We start from the raw sequence: 25,630 nt of genomic DNA, 5'->3' as shown, positions 1-25,630 counted from the left end.
ATTTCTCCATAGGGGGCCCTGATTATCCCTCATCGGATGCATGTTGACTTCCCTGTCGGTGCGGGATGGTGGATCCTGAATTGATTGTTCCCACTCTGGGTAATCGCCAAAGAACCCATGCCTCAGTGTGGGCTCTGTTGGGTCAAAATTCACCGAGCTCTCGTACCTGGCTTTGTGGCGTGGGAGACCAGCATCCTTGCCCATTTGGAGGAGTAAGACTCGTCTAATTCGGAGCACTCTAATTTTCCGTACACTCCTTTAAAATGTATCCAGAGGCGACTAGCAACGGCGGTCGGGTGTTCCCCTTTATTTATTCTTCCATCTACAGAATCTCCTTTATTCTACCCTACTGTGGCGGGTGGTGGTGCGGTTGGTATGATTGTCGGTGGAGGGTCCCAATTCTCAATTTTCATGATATACATTTTGGCGTTCTCCTGTACCTCTGCCCAGTCTGCACTCTCGTCCTCCTCTTCCTCTACTGTCCCGAAGGTACACATAAAACCGTCTTGAACCGAGAGTAATGACTTTCATTTGGTAATTTCTTGCTGGCACTTGGAGTGGTCAGCTGTTGTTTGATGCTGCTCTTTACTAGCCTGTTGGAGTGCTTTTAGTGCTGCCTGCAGGTTGGTACACTTCGGTTCTAGGCGAATGATCTTGTTCTCGGCTTCTTATCTTACCAAGGCAGTGCTTTGGGTGTCTTGATCGGCTTTCTCACATCGGTTCTGGAGCTGCCTAAATGGACCAGGTTAGTCTGGTTCGTTCGATCCAGGTCACCTATCTCCCTGCCTTTTTCAGCTCACATTTGTTGGAATCTTTCTTGCTGTTCTCTCAATTTCCTTATCTCCTCCTGTCTTCTTTCAATTTCTTTATCTCTTCTTGCCTTTCATCCTTTAATTTCTTTATCTCCTCCTGCGCTTCATCTTTTAACTTCTTTACCTCCGCCTGCCTCTCATCTTTTAATTTCTTTATGACGTCCTCCCTTTCCTCGTTTATTAGTTTGATCTGTTCCTCCTTCTCCTCCTGCAACTACTTTGCTTTGTCCAACTCTTCGCGCACAGTCTTTAGGACCTGCTCAGTGCCCATTAATTGCACCAAGCAGCACACTACGGCTATCGCCTTTTCATACTTTGCTGCGCCGCTTTCCTTGCACTTTATTCAGATCCTCCCAATAGGTTTGCCCTATCGCTCTGGGATCTGTTTCTGCATTTAAACAAAACTCTGCCCATAGGAGCCATCCTTTCCTCTTAATATGATCTCTGATCTTTTCCTCCCAAATGGGACACTTCTCTGTCTGGGGACCTGACACTTTTTGGACAAGGGGTAAGGAGTCGATTAGACAGCAGGTACGGCTTGTGGGCTATTATTCGGTCCTAAGCCCTCTGAATTTGAGTTCAAACTAGCAAAGTTTACCCTATCGTCCCCGGTTAGTTGCACATGCAGTTAGTGCACACTTCCGAAATCAGTGATTTGTCCAATACACAGTATACACCTGTGGTTTTTGATTTTTTAACAATTCTTTTAATAAAGACCACACTGCCATGAAAGCTCAGATACCCCATTAACATACGCTTTGCTGGCCTCTCCACTGTAATGCCTCCCCCACAACCATCACTACCACCACATTGGCATGTCGTCATCCAGGCAATATTTACAACAGGTTTTGTAAAATGGGAACTGTTGAACAGAATCCGTCAGGGGTGTGCAGGGATTACAGCCCCCGCAGTGGTGTTTGTGGTGGTTTGGGGTGGGGGTGGGGGGGGTGGGGGTGGGGGGGGGTGGGGGGAGGGTCATACCTTGGCACTGCCTCTGCACTTTCACTGCGGAGGTCCTTGCTGTGGGCTCCTATTAAAAAGAAAATTGTTTAAAGGGCACTCCAATCTTTCAGGAGCTGAAGTTGGCTGTGGGGCAGGCTCTGCCAGCATGACGCATGGGACCCGATCCTTAACCTTTTTTTCGAAGTGTTTGAAAATATGCTATGAAAATCTGGCAAGGCTGCTGGTGGGCTGCCCTCCATTTCTCCCACAGGAGACAACACTTCATAAAAAACCTGAAAAACTCCACCCATTGTATTCTGTACTCCTCAGCCAGGGGAAACATCCCGTCAAACCCAGCAAATCACCTCTCATTCTTCCAAACTCTGGAGATTCCCCCTCTCTTCCGGCAACACATGATGGTACCCCCACCCACGTCCAAGCAGCATGTCTAGTGAACCCTCATTGCACTCCTCTAGATCAAAACTGCACAAAGTACTTCACTGTGGCCTCACCAATGCCTTCTGTAATTGTGATTTGTCTTTATGCTTATACTAGAATTCCTTTATACTTATACTATAATTCCTTTTTTAACAAAACCTAATATGCTATTTGTCTTAATTGCTACTGTTAACCTTCTGTGGGACATGTATGAGGGCACCCAGGTCGTTCTGGAGAAGCATGGAGTCATAGAATAGTTACAACATTGAAAGAGACCGTGAGTCCTCATTCTGCAATACCAACTCAGCTAACCCCACTCACCCGCCATTTCCCTGCAACCCTGCACATTTAAAAATCAAATTTCCTTTTGAAAGCATCCCAGTGGCAGGGGTGATGTCAGGACTCGCGCTCACCCATTGGCCAACGGAGACAGTATGCGGTATGTGGCCAATTAATAAACATTCAAGGGCTCATACTGCCACGCTTTGATTTTTAACAGTGGGAGGGATTGGCCTGCAGTGTCATTCAAAGCACCCCCCCCTCCTCTCACCCAACCCTTCCCATCTCAATTCCTCGTCCTTCTTGCCAGGGCCTGCCAGCCTGGCCCTGGGAGATGCCATATTTACCTTGAAGTCCTCCTCCATCATGAGTACAAAGTCCAGCTTCAAGCCAGTTAATGGCCCAATGGTCATTAAATTGTGACGGGCCAAGTCGAGCAAGGGCTCAGACCCGGCTTTTACACTGGGATGCGGGGACCTTGCCCCAGCGGAAAATTTAGCACTGTGTCTCTATTTCTAAAGACTAGGATTCCACATGCCTTTTTAACCGCTTTCGCAACTTGCCCTGCCACCTTCAACGATTTATGCACATATAACCCCAGGTCTCTCTGTTTCTGCACCTTTTTAGAATTGTACCCTTCAATTTATTTGGCCTCTCCCACTTCCTATCAAAATATATTACTTTGCCACATGTCTACCCATTCCACCAACATGTCTGTGCTCTCCTGAAATTTATCATTGTCCTGTTCACAGTTTGTAATACTTACAGTTTAGTGTTGTCTACTGAGGAGCGGTTGAGGATTTTGGTCTGTACTCGTTCGAGTTTAGAATTTTGAATGGGGATCTTATTGAAACTTACAGGATACCTAGATAGAGTGAAGGTGGAAAGGATGTTTCCACAGTAGGAAAAACTAGAACCCGAGGTCACAGCCTCAGACTGAAGGGACGTTCCTTTAAAACTGAGATGAGTAAGAATTTCTTCAGCCAGGAGATGGTGAATCTGTGGAACTCTTTGGCGCAGAAGGCTGTGGAGGCCAAATCACTGAGTGTCTATAAAACAGAGATGGATAGGTTCTTGATTAATAAGGGGATCAGAGATTATGGGAGCAGGAGGATGGGGATGAGAAACATATCAGCCATGATTGACTGGCGGAGCAGACTCGATGGGCCGAATGGCCTAATTCTGCTCCTCTGTCTTATGGTCTGCGACTTTGGAAATCGTGCTCGGCACACCCATGCCTAGGTCATTTATATATAATATATATATATATAGGTTATACCCCTTAATTGGAAAAAAATAATTGGGTACTCTAAATTTTAGAAAAAAGAGGTTAGGTGGATAGATCGTGCTAACTTGCCCCTTAGTATCCGAGGATGTGCAGGTTAGGTGGGATTACGGGGCAGAGGTGGGAGAGTGAGCCTGGTAGGGCGTTCTTTCAGAGGATCGGTGTAGACCTGATTGGCCAAACGGCCTCCTTCTGCACTGTTGGGGTCCTATGGATTATGAAACTAATATATGCACAGCTTCTGCAGCCATCTGTTTTTGGATTTATGTTGTCCGTTACAGCAAATTTAATGCCGCTTCGTCCCATTGCTTTTCCCAGCACTTATTTAATTTCTACTTATTTCTTTAAGTTGCTAAGTCTTTCAGTTTGTTCCATTTTCTACCATGAAGACAGATAAAAAGTGTTTGTTGAATGTCTCTGCCATTTCCTTATCCCACTTTTATAATTGGTGTAATGGGCCTCTGATGGGTCCATATGGACTTTCATCAGTTTCTTCCTATTTACACATGTACAAAAAAGCTTACAGTACTTTTAATGTCTTTTGATAGTTTACTCTCATATTCTCACATTCCTTTAACTATTTCTTGGATGTTCTATATTGAATTCTGAAATCCTTCCTCTCTCGCATTATAAATCTCTTACTTTGACCTAATACTCTCCTTAATTGCTCTGTGAACCAAGGTTGGAACACTTTTTCTGTGAGTGTTTTTGTGTACTTGTTGCAAATTATGTATTGATTTTAAAAATTCTAGCCATTGCTTATCTACCAAAATATTCATTAATGCAGTCTTCCATTCAAACTAACCTCTTAACTATGCGGTTGCTTTTTTTAGATTTGAGACCGTAGTTTTTGACTTGGCTAAATCACTTTCAAATTTAATATCAAATTCTATTCTTTATTGGACTTGAAACGTTAACTCTTTTCTCTGCCTACAGATGCTGCGAGACCTGCTGAAATTTTCCAGCATTTTCTCTTTCGTTTCAGATTCCAGCATCTGCAGTAATTTGTTTTTATCTATTCTTTATGGTCATGCATCCCCGAAAGGCCCGTTCCTACAAGGTTATTTATTAACTCTTTCTCAATCTAAAATAGTTTGTTCCCTGGTTGGCTCCTCATTGTAATTGATCGAGAAACGTATTTTGCATATGTCCCATAAATTTGTTCACCACACTATTGTTGCAAATTTGGTTTCTGCAGTCTTTGTGAAGATTGATGCCCCCCCCCCCCCCCCCCCCAATTTAGAATATTACTATTTTACATGTGTTTCTAGTTTCATGGTGTATATTCTGCCTTACTTGGCAACTATTTTTATGGAGTGAAGAAACAACTTCCCCCAATGCTCTCTATCTCTTCCTGTTTATTACGTCTATGCAAACTGGTTCGACTTCCTGATTTTCTGAGCTAAGGTCTCTTTACCAGCTATATCTCCTCTTTTATCATCAATGAAGAGGGCTATTTGGGCAGCATTAGATGATAGATATTACACTGAAGCCAATTTAAAAACTTTAGTTCCATTATACTGTGAGAAAGTACACAGAGACACACAGTTAAATCAAACTGCTGAGTGTAATAAAACAATAAGAAGTCTTACAACACCAGGTTAAAGTCCAGCAGGTTTGTTTCGGAGTTATAAGACTTCTTATTGTGCTCACCCCAGTCCAACGCCGGCATCTCCACATCAATAAAACAAGGACATGATTTGTCTCTAAAGAGGCCAGTTCCAGGGGTGGAATTTGCAGGTGAAGATCTGTTGTTCAGTGTGGGACACTGTACCATTTGTTGTGGCTCCAATCTGTCTACTGATAACAGCAGGTAGGATAGATGAATGGCATCCATACCTTGACAGGAGACAATAAAATGGCAGGGGGGAGGTGATCGATGGCTACACCCTGGATGTCAGACCACCGATATCGCTCATTGCAAACCTACATATGTGCCTTTGAAATGATTGGAAAATATAATTAAGTATGGGGACCCTTATTGTGATTGGTTAATTATTCTCATGTACTATGCATGATGTAACCTTAATCAATAATCCTGTTTGGACATAGGTAATTAGTAAGAAATGATTGGTATATGCTAATTTATTGTAATTCAATCTTGGAAGAATAACTGTCTGTACTATCATTAAATCTGGGTTTCTCTGATGTCCCACTTGGAATGCCAGGGGCCCTAGCTATAGCTTGAATAAAGTGGATCCTTTACTCCAAGAGCCTTCATCTGTTTTCTCATGAGTGGATGAGTGAACTACACTAAGGTCGAATAGCTGTGCTTTTCTCCACAAAGATCAGGCTACCCCTCCTCCTCTTCCACTTCACCTGTTTATTCCAAGAATTTAAGTTAAGGAGAAATTAATGTGACTGAAAGTTGATAAATCCCCAGAACCTGATGATCTGCACCCAAAGTGTTGAAAGAGGTGGCTGTCGAAAATGTGGATGCTGTGATCATCAAGCCCCTTTACAGCACCCCTTCCCTTCCAGGACCACCACCCATTACCCACCCAACTCCTGGAAGCCCCTACGTACCTGCCCTGCACTACCCCACCCTTCAAACCCCCCCATCAGCCTCATTTCATGGCATGGGCCCCATGGCCCCTGGCCCTTGGCAGTTCCACCCGAGCAGTCGGGCACCCTTGCATTGCCACCCTGGATCCCAGGCAGTGCTCCTGCCGGCTTGGCAGTGGCATCCGGGCAACTTTTCAGTGCCAGAGTGGCAGTGCCACGGTGCCTGCTGGACAGTGCCAAGGTGCCCGTGTTCCAGGGGGCGGGCCAGGGAGCCACCCTGCACTTGCCATGGCAACGCTGGGGTGTCCGAGGCCCAGGAGCCCCACCGTGTGCCGTTCCGCCTGGTCTACGTTTGTGTGGACCAACACTGATCGACGCCTGGCTGCAGCCGAAGAATTGAGGAAGGGAGGGGGTGCTGTAAGGGGGAACACAATTAATCAATGTGTTCCTTCCATAGATACAAGATCTGTCTGCACCAAGGCAGGATACAGTCAACACACATAATTACATCATACCCATAGCTTCAATGAAAAGTGACAAGAATAAAAAACTCGGGAACCCCAGAGATTAGGATAATTACACTGATATCCACAATGCAATAGACCCAAGGTTAAGAAGGATATCATCAAGTCCCAGCTGGAAGGGGGAACCCCATCCCAGAGAAGAGGTGACCATCAGGACAACCCCCCCCCCCCACAAAGGTGGGGAGGGGGATAGTATATGGGAGGGAGAGCCAGCAACCTTCCCCCAGCACCAGGGAACCCACCCCGACAAGCAGGACCACTCAGGGAAAAATATATAAGGAACCTTGTTTAAATCCTTCTCTCATCCTGGTTTCCATTTAATTTCATTTTAATACATTTTGAGTACCCTAATCATTTTTTTCCAATTAAGGGGCAATTAGTGTGGCCAATCTACCTACCCTGCACATCTTTGGGTTGTGGGGGCAAAACCCACACAGCCACAGATAGAATGTGTAAACTCCACACGGACAGTGACCCAGAGCCGGGATCGAACCTGGGACCTCGGTGCCGTGAGGCAGCAATGCTAACCATTGCGCCACCGTGCTGCCCTGGTTCCTTTTAAGGTTGGCTGCTTTTGAAACTACAGACTTTACTGCATCAATGGGTGTGCCTGGGTCAGTTCAAATAGCTGCTTGCAGCAGGAGGGGTTTCAGTTCAAAACCACCCCCTCTTCTGAAACTCTGGGACATTTTCTGTTTTTGATTGGGATTGGTAGAGCTTTTCGGAAGAGTCTGGAGCAGAAGGCAGGTTTAATTTTTGCTTTCAGTTTCGTGCTGAGAAGGAGCTGGACAGAAGCCTGTTAAATATCTCTCCAGAAAGACTGGAACTTCTCTCTCTGACATCTCAGTTGGATTGAGCAGGTCTGGATACACTATCAGTCCCGTGTAGGTTTAACTCCTGATTTAAATGCTTCAAGCATTATTTCCAGCCAGGCCTGTGCAAGTTAAACCTCTGTGAGAAGGCTGGGAATAGCCCAGGCTGATATCTCTCCAGAGAATCCAAAAAGGGTCTCTCTCTATATACCGCAGCCGGAAACCCTGCACAAAGACCAGTCAAGCTGTTGAAAGGCAGAGTGAATGGTGAACTCGCTGTAAACTCTCAGGTAGAGAATTCTAGTGCTATCTCAGTGAGACTGAGAGTTAATCTGGTTGAGGCTTGTACAAGTGAAGCTGACCCAGAGGCATTCCTGCAGCCCACAAATTCTAATTGAAAGCAGATTGTAAAAGATCCAAACCAACAGATGATTTCAAGATCGCCGACTACAAAGCCTACCACATCAGCAGCAAAGATTAATCACGGCCCTTTTAATCCCTGTTATTTTTTCATCTTTCCTGCCTCCTCCACCCTGTGGTCTGCCTTGCGTGTGCCTGGGTGGAGGGTGGGACGGGGTTTCAGGAATAGTTAGACAAGTAGGCCATTGTATTAATGTTTCCATTACATGTGAGATGTGGCACGTCCGGGAGGCTTCCAGCGTCCCGGATGGCTTCATCTGCAGAAAGTGCACCCAACTGGAGCTCCTCACAGACCGCATGGTTCGGTTGGAGCAGCAATTGGATGCACTTAGGAGCATGCAGGTGGCGGAAAGTGTCATAGATCGCAGTTATATAAATGTGGTCACACCCAAGGTGCAGGCAGAGAAATGGGTGACCGCCAGAAAGGGCAGGCAGTCAGTGCAGGAATCCCCTGTGGTTGTCCCCCTCTTGAACAGGTATACCCTTTGGATACTGTCGGGGGGGGGGATAGCCTATCAGGGAAAACAGCAGCACCCAGAGCAGTGGCACCATGGCTGGCTCTGATGTTCAGAAGGGAAGGTCAAAGCACAGAAGAGCAATAGTAATAGGGGACTCTATAGTCAGGGGCACAGATAGGCGCTTCTTAGGACGTGAAAGAGACTCCAGGATGGTATGTTGCCTCCCTGGTGCCAGGGTCCAGGATGTCTCCGAACGGGTAGAGGGCATCCTGAAGGGGGAGGGGAAACAGGCAGAGGTCGTTGTACATAGTGGTACTAACGACATAGGCAGGAAGGGGCATGAGGTCCTGCAGCAGGAGTTCAGGGAGCTAGGCAGAAAGTTAAAAGACAGGACCTCTAGGGTCGTAATCTCGGGATTACTCCCTGTGCCACGTGCCAGTGAGGCTAGAAATAGGAAGATAGAGTAGCTAAACACATGGCTAAACAGCTGGTGTAGGAGGGAGGGTTTCCGTTATCTGGACCACTCAGAGCTCTTCTGGGGCAGGTGTGACCGATATATGAAGGACGGGATGCATCTAAACTGAAGAAATATCCTGGCTGCGAGGATTGCTAGTGTCACACGGGAGGGTTTAAACTAGTATGGCAGGGGGGTGGGCACGGGAGCAATAGGTCAGAAGGTGAGAGAATTGAGGGAGAACTAGGGAATAGGGACAGTGTGGCTCTGAGGCAGAGCAGACGGAGAAGTTGCTGAACACAGCGGGCCTGGTGGCCTGAAGTGCATATGTTTTAATGCAAGAAGTATTACAGGTAAGGCAGATGAACTTAGAGCTTGGATTAGTACTTGGAACTATGATGTTGTTGCCATTACAGAGACCTGGTTGAGGAAGGGCAGGATTGGCAGCTAAACGTTCCAGGATTTAGATGTTTCAGGCGGGATAGAGGGGGGATGTAAAAGGGGTGGCGGAGTTGCGCTACTGGTTAGGGAGGATATCACAGCTGTACTACGGGAGGACACCTCAGAGGGCAGTGAGGCTATATGGGTAGAGATCAGGAATAAGAAGGGTGCAGTCACAATGTTGGGGGTTTACTACAGGCCTCCCAACAGCCAGCGGGAGATAGAGGAGCAGATAGGTAGACAGATTTTGGAAAAGAGTAAAAACAACAGGGTTGTGGTGATGGGAGACTTCAACTTCCCCAATATTGACTGGGACTCACTTAGTGCCAGGGGCTTAGACGGGGCAGAGTTTGTAAGGAACATCCAGGAGGGCTTCTTAAAACAATATGTAGACAGTCCAACTAGGGAAGGGGCGGTACTGGACCCGGTATTGGGGAATGAGCCCGGCCAGGTGGTAGAAGTTTCAGTAGGGGAGCATTTCGGGAACAGTGACCACAATTCAGTAAGTTTTAAAGTGCTGGTGGACAAGGATAAGAGTGGTCCTAGGGTGAATGTGCTGAATTGGGGGAAGGCTAATTATAACAATATTAGGCGGGAACTGAAGAACCTAGATTGGGGGCGATGTTTGAGGGCAAATCAACATCTGATATGTGGGAGGCTTTCAGGTGTCAGTTGAAAGGAATTCAGGACCATCATGTTCCTGTGAGGAAGAAGGATAAATACGGCAATTTTCGGGAACCTTGAATAACAAGAGATATTGTAGGCCTCGTCAAAAAGAAAAAGGAGGCATTTGTCAGGGCTAAAAGGCTGGGAACAGACGAAGCCTGTGTGGAATATAAGGAAAGTAGGAAGGAACTTAAGCAAGGAGTCAGGAGGGCCAGAAGGGGTCACGAAAAGTCATTGGCAAATAGGGTTAAGGAAAATCCCAAGGCTTTTTACACGTACATAAAAAGCAAGAGGGGAGCCAGGGAAAGGGTTGGCCCACTGAAGGATAAGCAAGGGAATCTATGTGTGGAGCCAGAGGAAATGTGCGAGGTACTAAATGAATACTTTGCATTAGTATTCACCAAAGAGAAGGAATTGGTAGATGTTGAGTCTGGAGAAGGGTGTGTAGATAGCCTGGGTCACATTGAGATCCAAAAAGACGAGGTGTTGGGCGTCTTAAAAAATATTAAGGTAGATAAGTCCCCAGGGCCTGATGGGATGTACCCCAGAATACTGAAGGAGGCTAGAGAGGAAATTGCTGAGGCCTTGACAGAAATCTTTGGATCTTCACTGTCTTCAGGTGATGTCCCGGAGGACTGGAGAATAGCCAATGTTGTTCCTCTGTTTAAGAAGGGTAGCAAGGATAATCCAGGGAACTACAGGCCGGTGAGCCTTACTTCAGTGGTAGGGAAATTACTGGAGAGAATTCTTCGAGACAGGATCTACTCCCATTTGGAAGCAAATGGACGCATTAGTGAGAGGCAGCATGGTTTTGTGAAGGGGAGATCGTGTCTCACTAACTTGATAGAGTTTTTCGAGGAGGTCACAAAGATGATTGATGCAGGTAAGGCAGTGGATGTTGTCTATATGGACTTCAGTAAGGCCTTTGACAAGGTCCCTCATGGTAGACTAGTACAAAAGGTGAAATCACACGGGATCAGGGGTGAGCTGGCAAGGTGGATACAGAACTGGCTAGGACATAGAAGGCAGAGAGTAGCAATGGAAGGTTGCTTTTCTAATTGGAGGGCTGTGACCAGTGGTGTTCCGCAGGGATCAGTGCTGGGACCTTTGCTGTTTGTAGTATATATAAATGATTAGTAAGTTTGCAGACGACACAAAGGTTAGTGGAATTGCGGATAGCGATGAGGACTGTCAGAGGATACAGCAGGATTTAGATTGTTTGGAGATTTGGGCGGAACGATGGCAGATGGAGTTTAACCCGGACAAATGTGAGGTAATGCATTTTGGAAGGTCTAATGCAGGTAGGGAATATACAGTGAATGGTAGAACCCTCAAGTGTATTGAAAGTCAGAGAGATCTAGGTGTACAGGTCCACAGGTCACTGAAAGGGGCAACACAGGTGGAGAAGGTAGTCAAGAAGGCATACGGAATGCTTGCCTTCATTGGCGGGGCATTGAGTATAAGAATTGGCAAGTCATGTTGCAGCTGTATAGAACCTTAGTTAGGCCACACTTGGAGTATAGTGTTCAATTCTGGTCGCCACACTACCAGAAGGATGTGGAGGCTTTAGAGAGGGTGCAGAAGAGATTTACCAGGATGTTGCCTGGTATGGAGGGCATTAGCTATGAGGAGCGGTTGAATAAACTCGGTTTGTTCTCACTGGAACAATGGAGGTTGAGGGGCGACCTGATAGAGGTCTACAAAATTATGAGGGGCATAGGCAGAGTGGATAGTCAGAGGCTTTTCCCCAGGGTAGAGGGGTCAATTACTATGGGGCATAGGTTTAAGGTGAGAGGGGCAAGGTTTAGAGTAGACGTACGAGGCAAGTCTTTTTACACAGAGGGTAGTGGGTGCCTGGAACTCGCCACCAGAGGAGGTGGTGGAAGCAGGGACGATAGTGACATTTAAGGGGCATCTTGACAAATACATGAATAGTATGGGAATAGAGGGATATGGACCCAGGAAGTGTAGAAGATTTTAGTTTAGACGGGCAGCATGGTCGGCACGGGCTTGGAGGGCCGAAGGGCCTGTTCCTGTGCTGTACATTTCTTTGTTCTTTGTACATGTTTCCCTCTTCTCTTATTACACTGGTTATTTACAATGTTTTACTTACACATCTGGTGCCTGTAAACCATTGGAGCAGTCAAGGGTCAAACATCTCAGGAAAACATACGAGTTATTGGCTAATTCATTTATGGTGGGACTCTGGGCCTGTCTGGCTGGAATTGACCACGCACTAGCCCAGAGTGTCGTGATAAAGGGGTAGGACTACCATAAGAGATCAAAGCATGGATACTCTGAATCCAAATTTTTTAAAAAGTAAGAAACTGGTTAGCTTTAACTGAAGGAACTTTCCTCGATCACAGTGAAGACAAACTAATCCTACTAACTACAACCCTCCACCACTCACCCTGCTCCGGCTCCGCTCATCTCCCTTTTAAGCAAGATGGGGAGGCAATGTAAAGCAACCCCCTCCCTCAAGCACAGAGATTGTCAGGCAATACAAGGCCCAGAAATATTTAGGATAAAGACTGTGCACAAATCCCACATTCAATATTCGGCTTAATATATTAATTTGTTAAATCGGGATAATCAATGATTCAGGCAATCACACCCACATTATTCATTTCCCCGCAAGGGGAAAAAATTGACAACATCAAGCAGACAACAACATGATCAACTGGGAGCCAAGTTCAGGATAATAACCGAAATGCAAAGTGGTCGTCAAGATAAAGACTTCTTCAGTGGCGCATGTAGAAAGCTAAAATCAAGGATGAGGTAAGATCAGGATCAATGGGCACTCTTCAGAACCTCAAGAATTCCAACAATCAAAGCAAAAGGCACCATTACTTCCACAATGCCCTCTCGCCAAAATCCAGGCAGCCAATAACCTAGGCACTGGCCGGGGGATCATTCGAATGGTTCGACCACCCACAACACCCTCACGACCGACATTGGAACAGGACATCACAGGACCAATGGTCGGAAGGCCACACCAAGCCCAGGCCTCAAAGATGGGATTAGATGTGCTCCACCTAATTTAATTTTCCCACCCTTCTGATCGAGATCCCCGATACCCAATTCTCGATCACAGCTCGAAACTTCTCCACTGTCTCACATTGGGGACCGGGTTCAGCAGCATCCCTCTCCTGTTCCTCATCTCTCTTTCTCCCAACTTCATCAGGATTGATGACAGGCCATGCAGCAGAAACCTGGCTGTATGGAGGCCTCCATTGCTCCATAAAAACACCCCAAACTCTTGGAAATGGGCCTTGATGACCTGTACCTCAGCTGAACTACATCTTCATTGATAACCATCATCCATTGATGCACACCCACTATCAGGACAGGAACCTGCTTAAAAGCAACAGCAACATTAAAGGCAGGGCCCACCCCAACTTCTTCCAGCCGCCATGAACAAGCGGGGATTTAAACATTCTCACTCAGCTCTATCATGCAGAAACACGGACCAACAAATCTCAGGACACAGTGTAAACTATGTAAACCAAGAAAAGACAAAAAGAAATGTGCACAAGGATGAAAAGACGGATATAAAGATAAGCGGAGCCGGAGCCCGCGAAATTGCAAACCCTCCCGTGCTCACATCATGTGACCCCTCTGGATTGAAGATTGGTTAACAGACAAAAAAAGAGAGCAGGGATAAACACATAATTCTCAGGGTAGCAGGCTATGACTAGTGGCGTACTCCAAGATTCAGTGCTCGGGTCCCAGCTATTCGTAATCTGTATAAATGATTTGGATGTGGAGACAAAATGTAACATTTCCATGTTTGCTGCTGACACAGCTTAGTGGGAACACGAGTGTGAGGAGGATGAAAGGAGACTTAAGGAAATTTGGACAGACTAAGTGAGTGGGTAAGATTATGGCAGATGGCACATAATGTGGAAAAATGTGAAGTTATCCACTTTGGTAGGAAAAACAGAAATGTAGGGTATTTCTTAAATTATGTATTTTGAAGTTTGTTTTATTATTACTGTTAATTCTTACTGGTGTACAAGGACATCCAGGTCCCTTTTATAAATCAACTGCCATTCTGTTTTTCCTACCAAAGTGGAGAACTTCACACTTATCCACACTATACTGCATCTGCCATGTTTTCTCTCACTCACTCAAGTTGTCTGAATCACTTTGAATCTTTAGTTCCTCCTTGTCGTACACAATTCCACCTACCTTTGCGTCATCAGCAAACTTGGAATTATTACATTTCATGCTCTCAACCAAATTGTTGATATATATTGTGAATAGCTGGAGCCCAAGCATTCTTCTCCTGTAGTACCCGACTAGTCACTTCCTTCTACTCTGAAAAAGATCCATTTGTTCCTACTATGTTTCCGTCTGCTAACCAATTGCCAGTGTATTACCCCAATTCTATGCGCTTTAAATTTGCCCACTAATGTCTTACGTGGGACTTTATCAAAAGGTTTCTGAAAATCCAAATATACGACATCCACTGGTTCTCTTTTATCTATTTCTACTAGTTACGTCCTCAAAAAAACTCCAGTAGGTTTGTCAAGCATGATATCCCTTTAATAAATCCATGTTGACTTTGTCTAAATCTCTTTAATATTTTCTAAGTATCCTGTTATTCCATCCCTTTATAATGGATTCTAGCATTTTCCCTATTCCCTACTACTGATGTTAGGCTAGCTGGTCTGTAATTCCCTGTTTTCTCCCTTGCTCCTGTTTGAAATAGTAGGGTTACATTTGCCACCTTCCATGGTGCTGGCACTGTTTCGGAATCTACAGAGTTTTGGAAGATGACACCCAACGCATCCACTATTTCCATGGCGACCTACTTCAGTACTCTGTAGATTATTAGGACCTGTGGATTTATAATTATGTACTATTAATTATGTAGATACAGGAAGGGTGTTCTCGTGGTTGGGGAGGGGTTTCTACATAGGACATGGGGATACAGTCTCAGAATAAGAGGTAGGCCATTAGATGAAGAGGAATTTCTTCAGTCAGAATGTGTTAAATCTTTGAAATTCTCTATCCCAGAGGGCTGTCATTGAATATGTTCAAAGCAAGAGGTCGATATATTTCTAGAAACCAATGACATTTAGGGATACGGAAATTTTGCTGAAGATGAGGTAGAAGATCAGCTATGATCTAGTTAAATGGTGGATCAGGCTTAAGTGTCTGCTCCTGCTCCTATGTTCCTATTTTTGGAATATTTGGTTCCCATACTTGGTCAAATTTATAAAAATATCTCCGTAATGGTTAGATGAAATCTCTTAATTTCTACCTTTGCAATTAACTCAAATAATTAGTTGTGATTGATTCACACATTCAGATATATTGCTTTTGACTGTTAGAATTTTCTCTGAGATCTCTAAAGACATTAATGCTCTATTACATTTATTACTCTAACTGTCCCTTCCTGACCAGCACTGCTTTTCTTTAAACACATATTTTCCTGATTGATTTTAAATTTACTCTTTTGTGAATCTCTCTCCCCTACATCACCTCACTTCCTTTCTTAGTTTATAGTCCTGTCTATCTATGTCGCTAGTTATTCCATTTGCAAGGGCACTGGGCCCAGCCTGGTTTAGGTGGAGTCTGTTCCAATGTAGCCTATCTTCTATGTTAGTGCCAGTGGTTCATGAAGCGAAATTTCTGCCACTCTTCTGCCATATATTTAACCTTCTGAATTGTTTATCCCCAAACCAGTTGGTGCATGCCTCAGGCAATAATCTAGAGATTATTGCTTTTGAGGTTCTGCTTTTAATTTGTATCATAGTACCTCAAACTGTCTCTTAGCAGAACATCATTCCTAATTCTATGCCATGTGCACATTAAAAGATAAGAATAAAATGTAGAAAGTAAAAATGAGCATTGAAATCACTCTATGCAACTTGGTCCAAACAACTGTCTTCCAACCTCCATTGTCTGAAACATGGGGTAAATTTTCCGCCCTGCCATGCCACATTTCTATTTCACCCCGCCGGCGGGATGCTCCGTTATGCCAGCTGCTCAATGGGGTTTCCCATTGTGGGGCAGCCCCATGCCACCGGGAAACCCCCGGACTGCCGGCAAAATGGAGCATCCCGCCGGCGGAGAATCTAGCCCATGGTATCTGGTCTTGATTCCACGTGCAAACCCATGAAAACTTAACTAGCAATGTATTCTATAGTATTATGCTCCTGTTTTCATAAAACAGAATATCTCCCAACTGATTGGAGAAATGTAAAAGTAGTTTTGTGCTTCATGTGGAGCAAAATTAATTAGAGCTTATTTTAATACATTAATAACTTAACTTAATGTATATATAATTATGTTCCTATCTAACATTGGGATCATCCTGTTTAATTTCTAATCTGCAATGGCAGTTTTTCTTCTGTCACTTTTCCCAGTATATTGCCCATTGCTTATTTCCTCTCGTTACACTCTTCATTGTGTTTTGTACATGTTTTATTCCCCTGTGTCGTAACTTGGTTCTTCACTCCTTAATTCTTAATGACTTTCTTCTTTAGTTTTTTTTCCCCTCCTCAATTGTCACCAAGATTTTCTTAAGATTCCAAGCAATTTGAAATAACTTGATGTACGACTTTGTTAAAAGCACTGCCTTATACAGTACCATCAGGGTGGGAGGGATCTCTGGTTGCAATTTAAGAAAAAATATCAGTAGCATCAAATGTCTTTTCGTATCAAAATTGTATTTTAAAAATGTTTTTAACGAGGGCAGCACGGTGGCGCAGTGGTAGCACTGCAGTCTCACGGCGCCGAGGTCCCAGGTTCGATCCAGGCTCTGGGTCACTGTCCGTGTGGAGTTTGCACATTCTCCCCGTGTTTGCGTGGGTTTCGCCCCCACAACCCAAAGATGTTCAAGGTAGGTGGATTGAACATGCTAAAATTGCCCCTTAATTGGAAAAAATGAATTGGGTACTCTAAATTTATAAAAATAAATTAAAAAAAAAAAAAAAAAAATGTTTTTAACTGATTGGTGGTGTCTATATGTCGGTGTCTATGGGCGTCATTCTCCGACCCCCCGCCGGGTCGGAGAATGGCCGTTGGCCGCCGTGAATCCCGCCCCCGCCCCCGCCGAAGTCTCCGCTCCCGGAGATTGGGCGGGGGCGGGAATCCAGCCGCGCCGGTTGGCGGGACCCCCCGCTGGATTCTCCGGCCCGGATGGGCCGAAGTCCCGCCCAGGAATTGCCTGTCCCGCCGACGTAAATCAAACCTGGTATTTACCGGCGGGACCAGGCGGCGTGGGCGGGCTCCGGGGTCCTGGGGGGGGGCGCGGGGCGATCTGACCCCGGGGGGTGCCCCCACGGTGGCCTGGCCCGCGATCGGGGCCCACCGATCCGCGGGCGGGCCTGTGCCGTGGGGGCACTCTTTCCCTTCCGCCTCCGCTACGGCCTCCACCATGGCGGAGGCGGAAGAGACTCTCCCCACTGCGCATGCGCGGGAAACTTTCGGCGGCCGCTGACGCTCCCGCGCATGCGCGGGGAAACTGACAGCGGCCGCTGACGCTCCCGCGCATGCGCCGCATTTCCGCGCCAGCTGGCGGGGCAACAAACGCCATTTCCGCCAGCTGGCGGGGCGGAAATCCCTCCGGCGTCGGCCTAGCCCCTCAATGTTGGGGCTAGGCCGCCAAAGATGCGGAGACTTCCGCACCTTTTTGCCGGCGCGATGCCCGTCTGATTTGCGCCGGCTTTGGCGCCAGTCGGCGGGCATCCCGCCGTTGGGGGAGAATTTCGCCCTATATGCGCGATCTTCTTGGCGATACTCTCCACTTTGAGCCGGCAGTTTGCAGTGTCGATGGTAGCCATGAAATGGAGATGCAAACTGCCGGCTCAAAGTGGAGAATATCTCCAAGAGGATCGCACATATAGACACTGACATCACTCACCTGATGAAGGAACTGTGCTCCGAAAGCTTGTGATCCCAATCAAACCCGTTGGACTTTGACCTGGTGTTGTAAAATTTCTTACTATATGTAATGAACAGCTTTCTACCTTTTTTCATTAAACAAATACGATTGCAATTCAAAGATGCATATTGAGCTGTTTTTATGTGGCTCATAATCATGAATACTTGCTTAAAACTATTTCACATACTTTATTAACTTTCTCACCACGGTTCTTTGCATCCCTGAATACGTTGTGTCTTGATGTGTTTTGGTTTGGCAGGTCTCCAATGGCTCTCCAATATGACTATTATCCCCATATGAACAAGGATAATGAGTGTCAGCACACAATTTTTCTGAAGAGCACATTAGAGCTAAGCCTGATTTCTGTCTGTGAAATTTGAATGGAATAACAAAAACTGGTCAAATGGAGACAAATTATTGATTTGTTTCATTTACCGTCACAGAAGTAACTTGGTCAAGTGTCTTGGTACCCTGAAGATTGTTCTTGTTTTCAGCTTGACTGACATTTTAAAATTTTCCGTCCTGAGTGAGTGTACTTGACTGAAATTAGCTAACACAACACAGACCTTTGGATATTTGTATGACTTTGTTAAAAGCATTGCCTTATACAGTACTATCAGGTGGGAGGGATCTCTGGTAGCAATTTTTAAAAAAACAGTAGCATCAAATATGATTTTGTATTGATTTTGCATTTTAAAAATGTTTTATTGCAATATTTGACTTATCTTTTTCTCTCTCCCTCATTCATATTTTAGACAGATCCTGAAATTGTTGAAATCTTACAATTTTCACCCGACCATACTGCTGAATGGCCTTAAGGTGTTAACACTCCTTGTTCAGTCAGGTATAGTAATACCAGTTAAATTCTGAAAAATAAATCCTTAACATTGTTAACAATGTATCTTTTCTCTCTGTATATTTTCTGACTTTGATTTACTTGTTTTACTTGTTTTTATATCAATATAATTCTCTTCTAATTAGGATAGTAATTGTTGCAGGAAAATAGAGGATTTTAAAAATAATAATTTTTATTCATGTCACAAGTAGGCTTAGATTGTAAGCAAGCTGCCCTTCTCAAGGGAAATTGTAAATGGGCAATGAATGCAGGCCTATCCAGCGACACCCATATCCTATGAATAAATTTTAAAAAGCAATGCCCAACACAGAAGATAAGTGTGAAATAGTTGTACTTTCATTCAACAACTCAAACCTAACAGCCCCTAGACCCTGTAATATTGGTGACTTTTCCCAATAGATTTCTTTGGCACCACTCCACTTGCGAGCAGAGGAATAGGAAAGGGATGGGAAAATGGAAGGCAAGGATTACAAAAAATATATATTCATTGAGTCAAATATTGGGGGAATTATGATTTAACAATCCACCTTTTTTTGTATTTCTATGTCCTTGGCACTAATAGTTAGGTAATTTGGACATTCTGAATTCTCCTCTGTACCCGAACAGGCGCCGGAATGTGGCGACTCAGGTTTTTTCACAGTAACTTGATTGCAGTGTTAATGTAAGCCTAATTGTGACAATAAAGATTATTATTATTGTTATTACATTAACACTGAAATTGTAGGTAGTTGTTAGGCAGTTGGATGGACATGCATTGTATAATTTGCAAATTTTACTTGATTTGAGTCTGAATGTTAGAGGGACTATTAAATAGTTTGCAGCTTTCTTTAAGAACTGGTTATATGATGCCTGTGGTTATACATTAGAATTGCTTCTAAATTAAACCTATTGATTCGTCTGTGAGGAGAAAATCCATGCTCTCTAATACACGCCAATGATTAAGTGTCACAAGGCTATGCCTCGTTTTGAAAGTATGATTTTTCAAAGTATGGATATTTTGTAATTTGAACTGAGACACAGCAAACTGTTTAAACATGCAAGACCACATTCCAAGGTGGAGGTGAGAAACAAACAAGTAATCTTTGGGGGAATGTGAAGCGAGAGAGATTTTGTATAATCCAGACACCTATCGAAACCCTACTCTCCAAGGAAGAGACATTAAAAATGCAAAGTTATTGTAACAAAGGCTGCCACAGACCCACTCAAAACCTTTCGCAAATAAACAATGGGTGAAATGTTTCAAGGCAAGGCTGTCCAGCCACTTGCGATTTGGAAGTGACACAGCCGGTATCAAGAAAGTCTGCAGCAGAAGAAACAGGTTGAAGGCTGCTTTCTATGCTCTCTCTTGTGGAATAAGTGTGTTGTCTGGTCCCCCCATATTTCCGATACATGTATGCATGTGGGTCCGAATGATTGCATGCATTTGTTTTTACTTTTCTGTGGTTTATTTGTTAATTAATTTGCTCTTTTTTTGACTCAAGCAAACCTTATTTGGTTGATTCCTTGGGTGTCATTCTCCGACCCCCCCGCCGGGTCGGAGAATGGCCGTAGGCCGCCGTGAATCCCGCCCCCGCCGTAGTCTCCGGTACCGGAGATTGGGCGGGGGCGGGAATCGGGCCGCGCCGGTAGGCGGGACCCCCCGCTTGATTCTCCGGCCCAGTTGGGCCGAAGTCCGGCCCAGAAATTGCCTGTCCCGCCGGCGTAAATCAAACCTGGCATTTACCGGCGGGACCAGGCGGCGTGGGCGGGCTCCGGGGTCCTGGGGGGGGGGGCCGCTGACGCTCCCGCGCATGCGCCGCATTTCCGCGCCAGCTGATGGGGCAACAAACGCCGTTTCCGCCAGCTAGCGGGGCGGAAATCCCTCCGGCGCCGGCCTAGCCCCTCAATGTTGGGGCTAGGCCGCCAAAGATGCGGAGCATTCCGCACCTTTGGGCCGGCGCGATGCCCGTCTGATTGGCGCCGTCTTTGGCGCCAGTCGGCGGACATCGCGCCGTTGGGGGAGAATTTCGCCCCTTATTACTCACAAGTGAAGTAGTGAAATCTATTCTGATTTGCCAGTGAAGGAAATACTTCAAACCTTTTGTTGTGACCAACAAAGGGAGTTGAATAGAGGCGAGCCAGTTCACTCTTTCTCACCTGGTTGTGACAACTGGGGGTTTACCTGGAATTGTTCCCACAGACTGACTAAAGAATTGCAGTGTGAAAGTAAATTGTTCCTTCAAAAGCAATTTAAAGCTGCAAAAAGTTTTCTTGGGTCTGTATACTGAAAAGCATTCCATGTCAATGCTGTCATAGAACAGGATGAGATAACTGGCGAGAAGCTAAAGGCACTGTCCTTGGAAGAATTAAAAGATGTGGCGGTGAACTTGGAGGTAGAGTTCTGCCTGAAAGTTAAACAAACATCCAGCGGTGGAAACTGAGGCAGTAAAACAGAGAAATAAGCCATAAGGAAATTGAGTTTGGATCAATGGAATTGGAACAGAAGGAGGGGAAAGAATTCCAGGAAAGAGGAAAGGGATTTTAAACTTAAACAACTCAAGCTAAGAAGGGCACTGTACCCATGGAGGACACCCCTAGCTCAGACTTAATGGCTGAAGTATTCAGGTTTGCCCATTTAAATCTCAAAGTGTGATGAAGAAAAGGTGGATGCCTTCTTTGTCTCTTTCCAAAGGTTAGCACCATCGTTAAAGCGACTAGCCCAATATTGGTCCCTGCGATTGCAGAGTAAGCTGACAGGAAAAGCTAATGAGATTTATTTTCCCTTGCTTGATGAAAAGTGCAATAAGCTATGAGACAGCAAAAAGAGCTATTTTAAATGCGCACCAGTTAGTGTGGGAGGCATACCAGCAGAATTTTCACATCTTCAGGTAGACCAGATGCATTTGAAATTTGAATGGCTTTAGCAGCTCACTTTTGACCGATGTGTACAGGCGCTTAGAATTTAGGCCAACTACGAAAATCTTTGTGAAATGATCCTCAAGGAGTTCAAAACCTCCATATCCTTCCTGAAAAGAACTCGCATGGAAGAACAGCGTAACAGGGGCCAGAAATGCAGCAGTCCTGGCTGAAGACAATGGACTTGTCACAAACTTTCATTCAAAAGACAACCTTCCCTAGTCACCCCCAACCAACCCAAAAAGGATAGAAGATGGGAGAGTGATAAGATACTGGCCCTCATATGAGAGAAGGAACAGCGGGAAAGGCAGTGAGCCACCTTCAGGCTAAAAAGGATGATGTTGAGAAGAGGATAAGGCCAAAAAAACCTGTTTTAATTGTCGCAAGGCAGGGGACCTCCATGCTGAATACTGGAGGTTACAGGAAAATGCCGTGGGATATGTTGGGGCACACAATCCCCATGCAGAAAATGGGAGTCAGACAACGAGCATATCAGGCAAGGGTATGGGTCCGAATGCAGCAACAAATCCCTGCAGACGCAGTATGTTGAGTGCAGGTGAATTTTCTTTTTAATTTGAGCGTTCCAGGGTGTTGCATCGAAGGGAAGAGTGGCCACATTTCCCCCCAGATGAAGACAGCAAACATATAGTGACACTGAAGAACACAGTGGCCACCCAAACTCTACTACTCTCAGGGAGACCGAGCAGCTGCCTGGCATGTTCCTTCACCGTGTAGTAACCTGGTCTATGACCAAGCAAACTCTGCCACTGGAGGCCGAGGAAGTATTGCAGCCAGATAGTCCCTGATCATCTTGACTGTTTTATTATCTGAGACCTTTTGCCGGAGGGTAGAGGACCCCAAGCAATTGGTAGGCCTTCCTTGGTGCAGGTCAGTAAGCTGACCCGTTGTGTCGTTCGCTAAAAGCTAGCTAAGGCTACCCAATTTGAGGCAGTGGCAATCCCTGAAAGCTCTTACATTAAAATGAGGTGCTGATGATGAAATGGAGACCCCCTCACAGACTTGCAGGTGGAGAATGGGCAGTGATCTATTAGGTAATGCTGCCACCGAGGGACCGTGGGGAAATATTGAGGATAGCACGTGAAATCCCAATGGCTGGGCATGTTGGTATACAAAACTCCAAGCCTGGACAGGCAGCTTTTTTGCAGGTTCGACCTCCACAAGGATGTAGTGAGGATTTGCAGAACCTGCCACATCAGGCAGCGTCTGGGAAAACCCCAGCCTTGCACTCATGATTCCCATATAAAAGCAAATTACTGCGGATGCTGGAATTTGAAACCAAAGAGAAAATGCTGGAAAATCTCAGCAGGTCTGGCAGCATCTGTGGGTAGAGAAAAGAGCTAACTTTTCGAGTCCAGATGACCCTTTGTCAAAGTTCAATAGCTGGTCGTGGATTGTGTGGGTTTTTGCTTAAAGCAAAAGGGGGCTATATCCATACCACCAGGCATGTGGCTACCTGTTTCCCAGAGGCCATTCCCCTGAGAATCATATGTGTCAAAATAGTGGTGAGAGAATTAACACAATTCTTTGCTTGATATGGACTGCCCACTGATATCCAATCAGATCAGGGTTCAAATTCTATGTCCTGAATATTCCGGAAAGTCATGGGTAACGTGGATGTAATCCAGCTGAAGTCCTCAATGTATCACCGCAGTCAGAGGAGGCTCTAGAGCAGTAACATCCAACCCTAAAAACCATAGTCAGTACATATTGCCACGAGAATCCACTTGACTGGGATATAAAGGATTAGGTTTTCTTCTGTTCGCTATCAGAGACTCGCCCAATGAGTTCATCGGTTTTATTCCATTTGAATTGGTTGATGTATACTAAGTGTGAGGTCCTGTGAAACTATGCAAAGAGTTTTTTTTAGATGAGAAGATTGTATCTCCATGTAAGATTGCGTAACTGTGTTCCGTGAGCGACTTCAAGAGCCTGTGATGTGGTTTGAGTAGATTTCATCTCCCACACAGCTTCAAACAAAAAACAGGCAGATGAACATGCCTGGGCTTGAACCTTTCAGCCAGGTGACTACATGCTCGTAATCCTACCAGTGTTGGGTAAACCCTAGTTCTGTGGCCCGTCCAGAGTAGCAAGGAAACCTGGGGAGGTAAAACGTCTACACCACAGACTGCAGGAAAAAGCTAAAGCTGTATCATGTCAACGTGATAAAAGAATATCACAACCAAGAAGGGGAAAAACTGGTAATGGTCTGTCCAATAACAACAGAACGGAAGGACAAGAGGAACAGTGAGGATGAATGCGAGGAAGATGATATTCTATGATATGTTGGTGAGGTGAATTTCATTTTGTTCTTTGATAATACGGGGGTGTCATGAAACTATGCCCCTTTATCTTTTTGAAAATATCATTTCCAACTTTCAATTCACTGAACATTTTGCAATTTGAACTGAGACAAAACAAATTGCTTAAAAATGCCTGGCCAAGGTGAAGGTGAAAAGCAAATAAGTCACCCTTGAGAGCATGAAGAGAAAAATACACTTTCCTATGATCTAGACACCCATTGAAACTCAGACCTGTTTAAGGAAGACACATTCATTATCCAGTACTTTGTATTTTTAAACAATTGTTGCATCAGACACTCGCACCCAAAACCTCTTGGAAATACACAATGGGTGACGTATTTCAAAGAAAGGCTGCCCAGTCATTTGAGATTGCATGTAAAACAAAGGAAATAAGCTGAAGGTTGCTTTCTCTCTTTGGAATAAGTGTGTGCCCAGTTAGAGAAGCCAATTATACAATAAACCGACCAACAAACTAGGATCTTGTAATAATTGCAAAATGTTCTGTATCTGACCGCATCCAAGAAACCAGCTATCCTAAATTGGCTGCAGCATTTGAAATCTACACCTCAAGGACAATCAAATGACATTTTACCATATTATTCTTTTACCTTTTATATTGGACCCGAACTTCCCCTTATTTTTATTACTTGTATATGTGTGTTAGTTTACTCGGGTTAGTGCTTAACAACTTGGCTCTTTCTGTGACTCGAATAAACCATGTTTGATTGACTCTTCAATAAATAGTTAAATATAATCTGATTTGGAAAAGGCATGTGCTTGTGAAAAAGAAACTTAAACCTTTGTTATGATCAACTGAAGAGGGTGAATAGAGGGGAGACAGTTCATCTCTGCTTACCTGGTTGTAACATTAGCCTCAGATCAAACAGCTTTCGATCAGATCTGTTTAATTCCCTTATAATATCCTTCTGTTTTAACTGCAATCGTGTCATCTCATGAATTCAATCTTAATTGGCAAAACCTATGGCAATTCATAGGAATAGGCAGTTCAGCCCCTCAAAACTGTTGTGTCATTCAAGTAGATTGTGGGTGATTTGAATCTCAATCTAGTTACCTGATTTTGCCCCATAGCCCTTGATACTCATTACCTAATAAAAACCGTTGATCATAATATTAAATTTCAATTGACATACCGCCTAAATTTCAGAACCTTTCTGAGTTTGTGCGATGTTGTTCATCATGCTAAATAAGAATTAAAATGCTGATTGCACAATCTAATAGACCAGGACAATTGTAGTCAGCAAAATTCAAAGTAAGTGATGCTTTGACAAATCATAAGCCTGACTGGTAAGCCTACTGAACCATGACTGCCTGGTTAGCAATTTCAGATTCATTCATTAAACTTGTAATTATGTACTGGTTATTAATCTTTCATCATACATCAAGTTTCTGAGCATGTTGGTAGATTTAAACCCCACCAATACAAAATCAGAACCAATAAAAGTGCTGTTCTTATTGTGGATACGTTTTAAAATACATTATTGTAAATAGAAAAACCCAAGTACAAGGAGTCTTATCCTTTGAAGAATTCAGATGTTTGATAAGCTAGCTATTAATTATTCTCTCTACTTATGTCTATTATCTGTTTTGCACCCTGTTAAGAAATG

At 44.6% G+C, this 25,630-nt stretch overlaps 1 protein-coding gene across 3 annotated transcripts in view; it reads left to right on the top strand.

Annotated features, from left to right (window-relative positions):
* lrrk2 (leucine-rich repeat kinase 2) overlaps nt 1-25,630 on the top strand; it is a 280,959-nt gene that overhangs the window by 33,990 nt on the left and 221,339 nt on the right. For all 3 annotated transcript variants that reach the window (XM_072471650.1, XM_072471648.1, XM_072471647.1), the window contains one exon: nt 18,689-18,777. In XM_072471650.1, coding sequence (XP_072327751.1) covers nt 18,689-18,777 — 89 coding nt within the window. The remainder of the gene's footprint in view (nt 1-18,688; nt 18,778-25,630) is intronic.

The sequence above is a fragment of the Scyliorhinus torazame genome, chromosome 13 (assembly GCF_047496885.1).
Source record: "Scyliorhinus torazame isolate Kashiwa2021f chromosome 13, sScyTor2.1, whole genome shotgun sequence".
Taxonomy (NCBI): domain Eukaryota; kingdom Metazoa; phylum Chordata; class Chondrichthyes; order Carcharhiniformes; family Scyliorhinidae; genus Scyliorhinus; species Scyliorhinus torazame.
The sequence above is the reverse complement of the archived record's forward strand: the minus strand, read 5'-3'. Positions and strand labels throughout refer to the sequence as shown.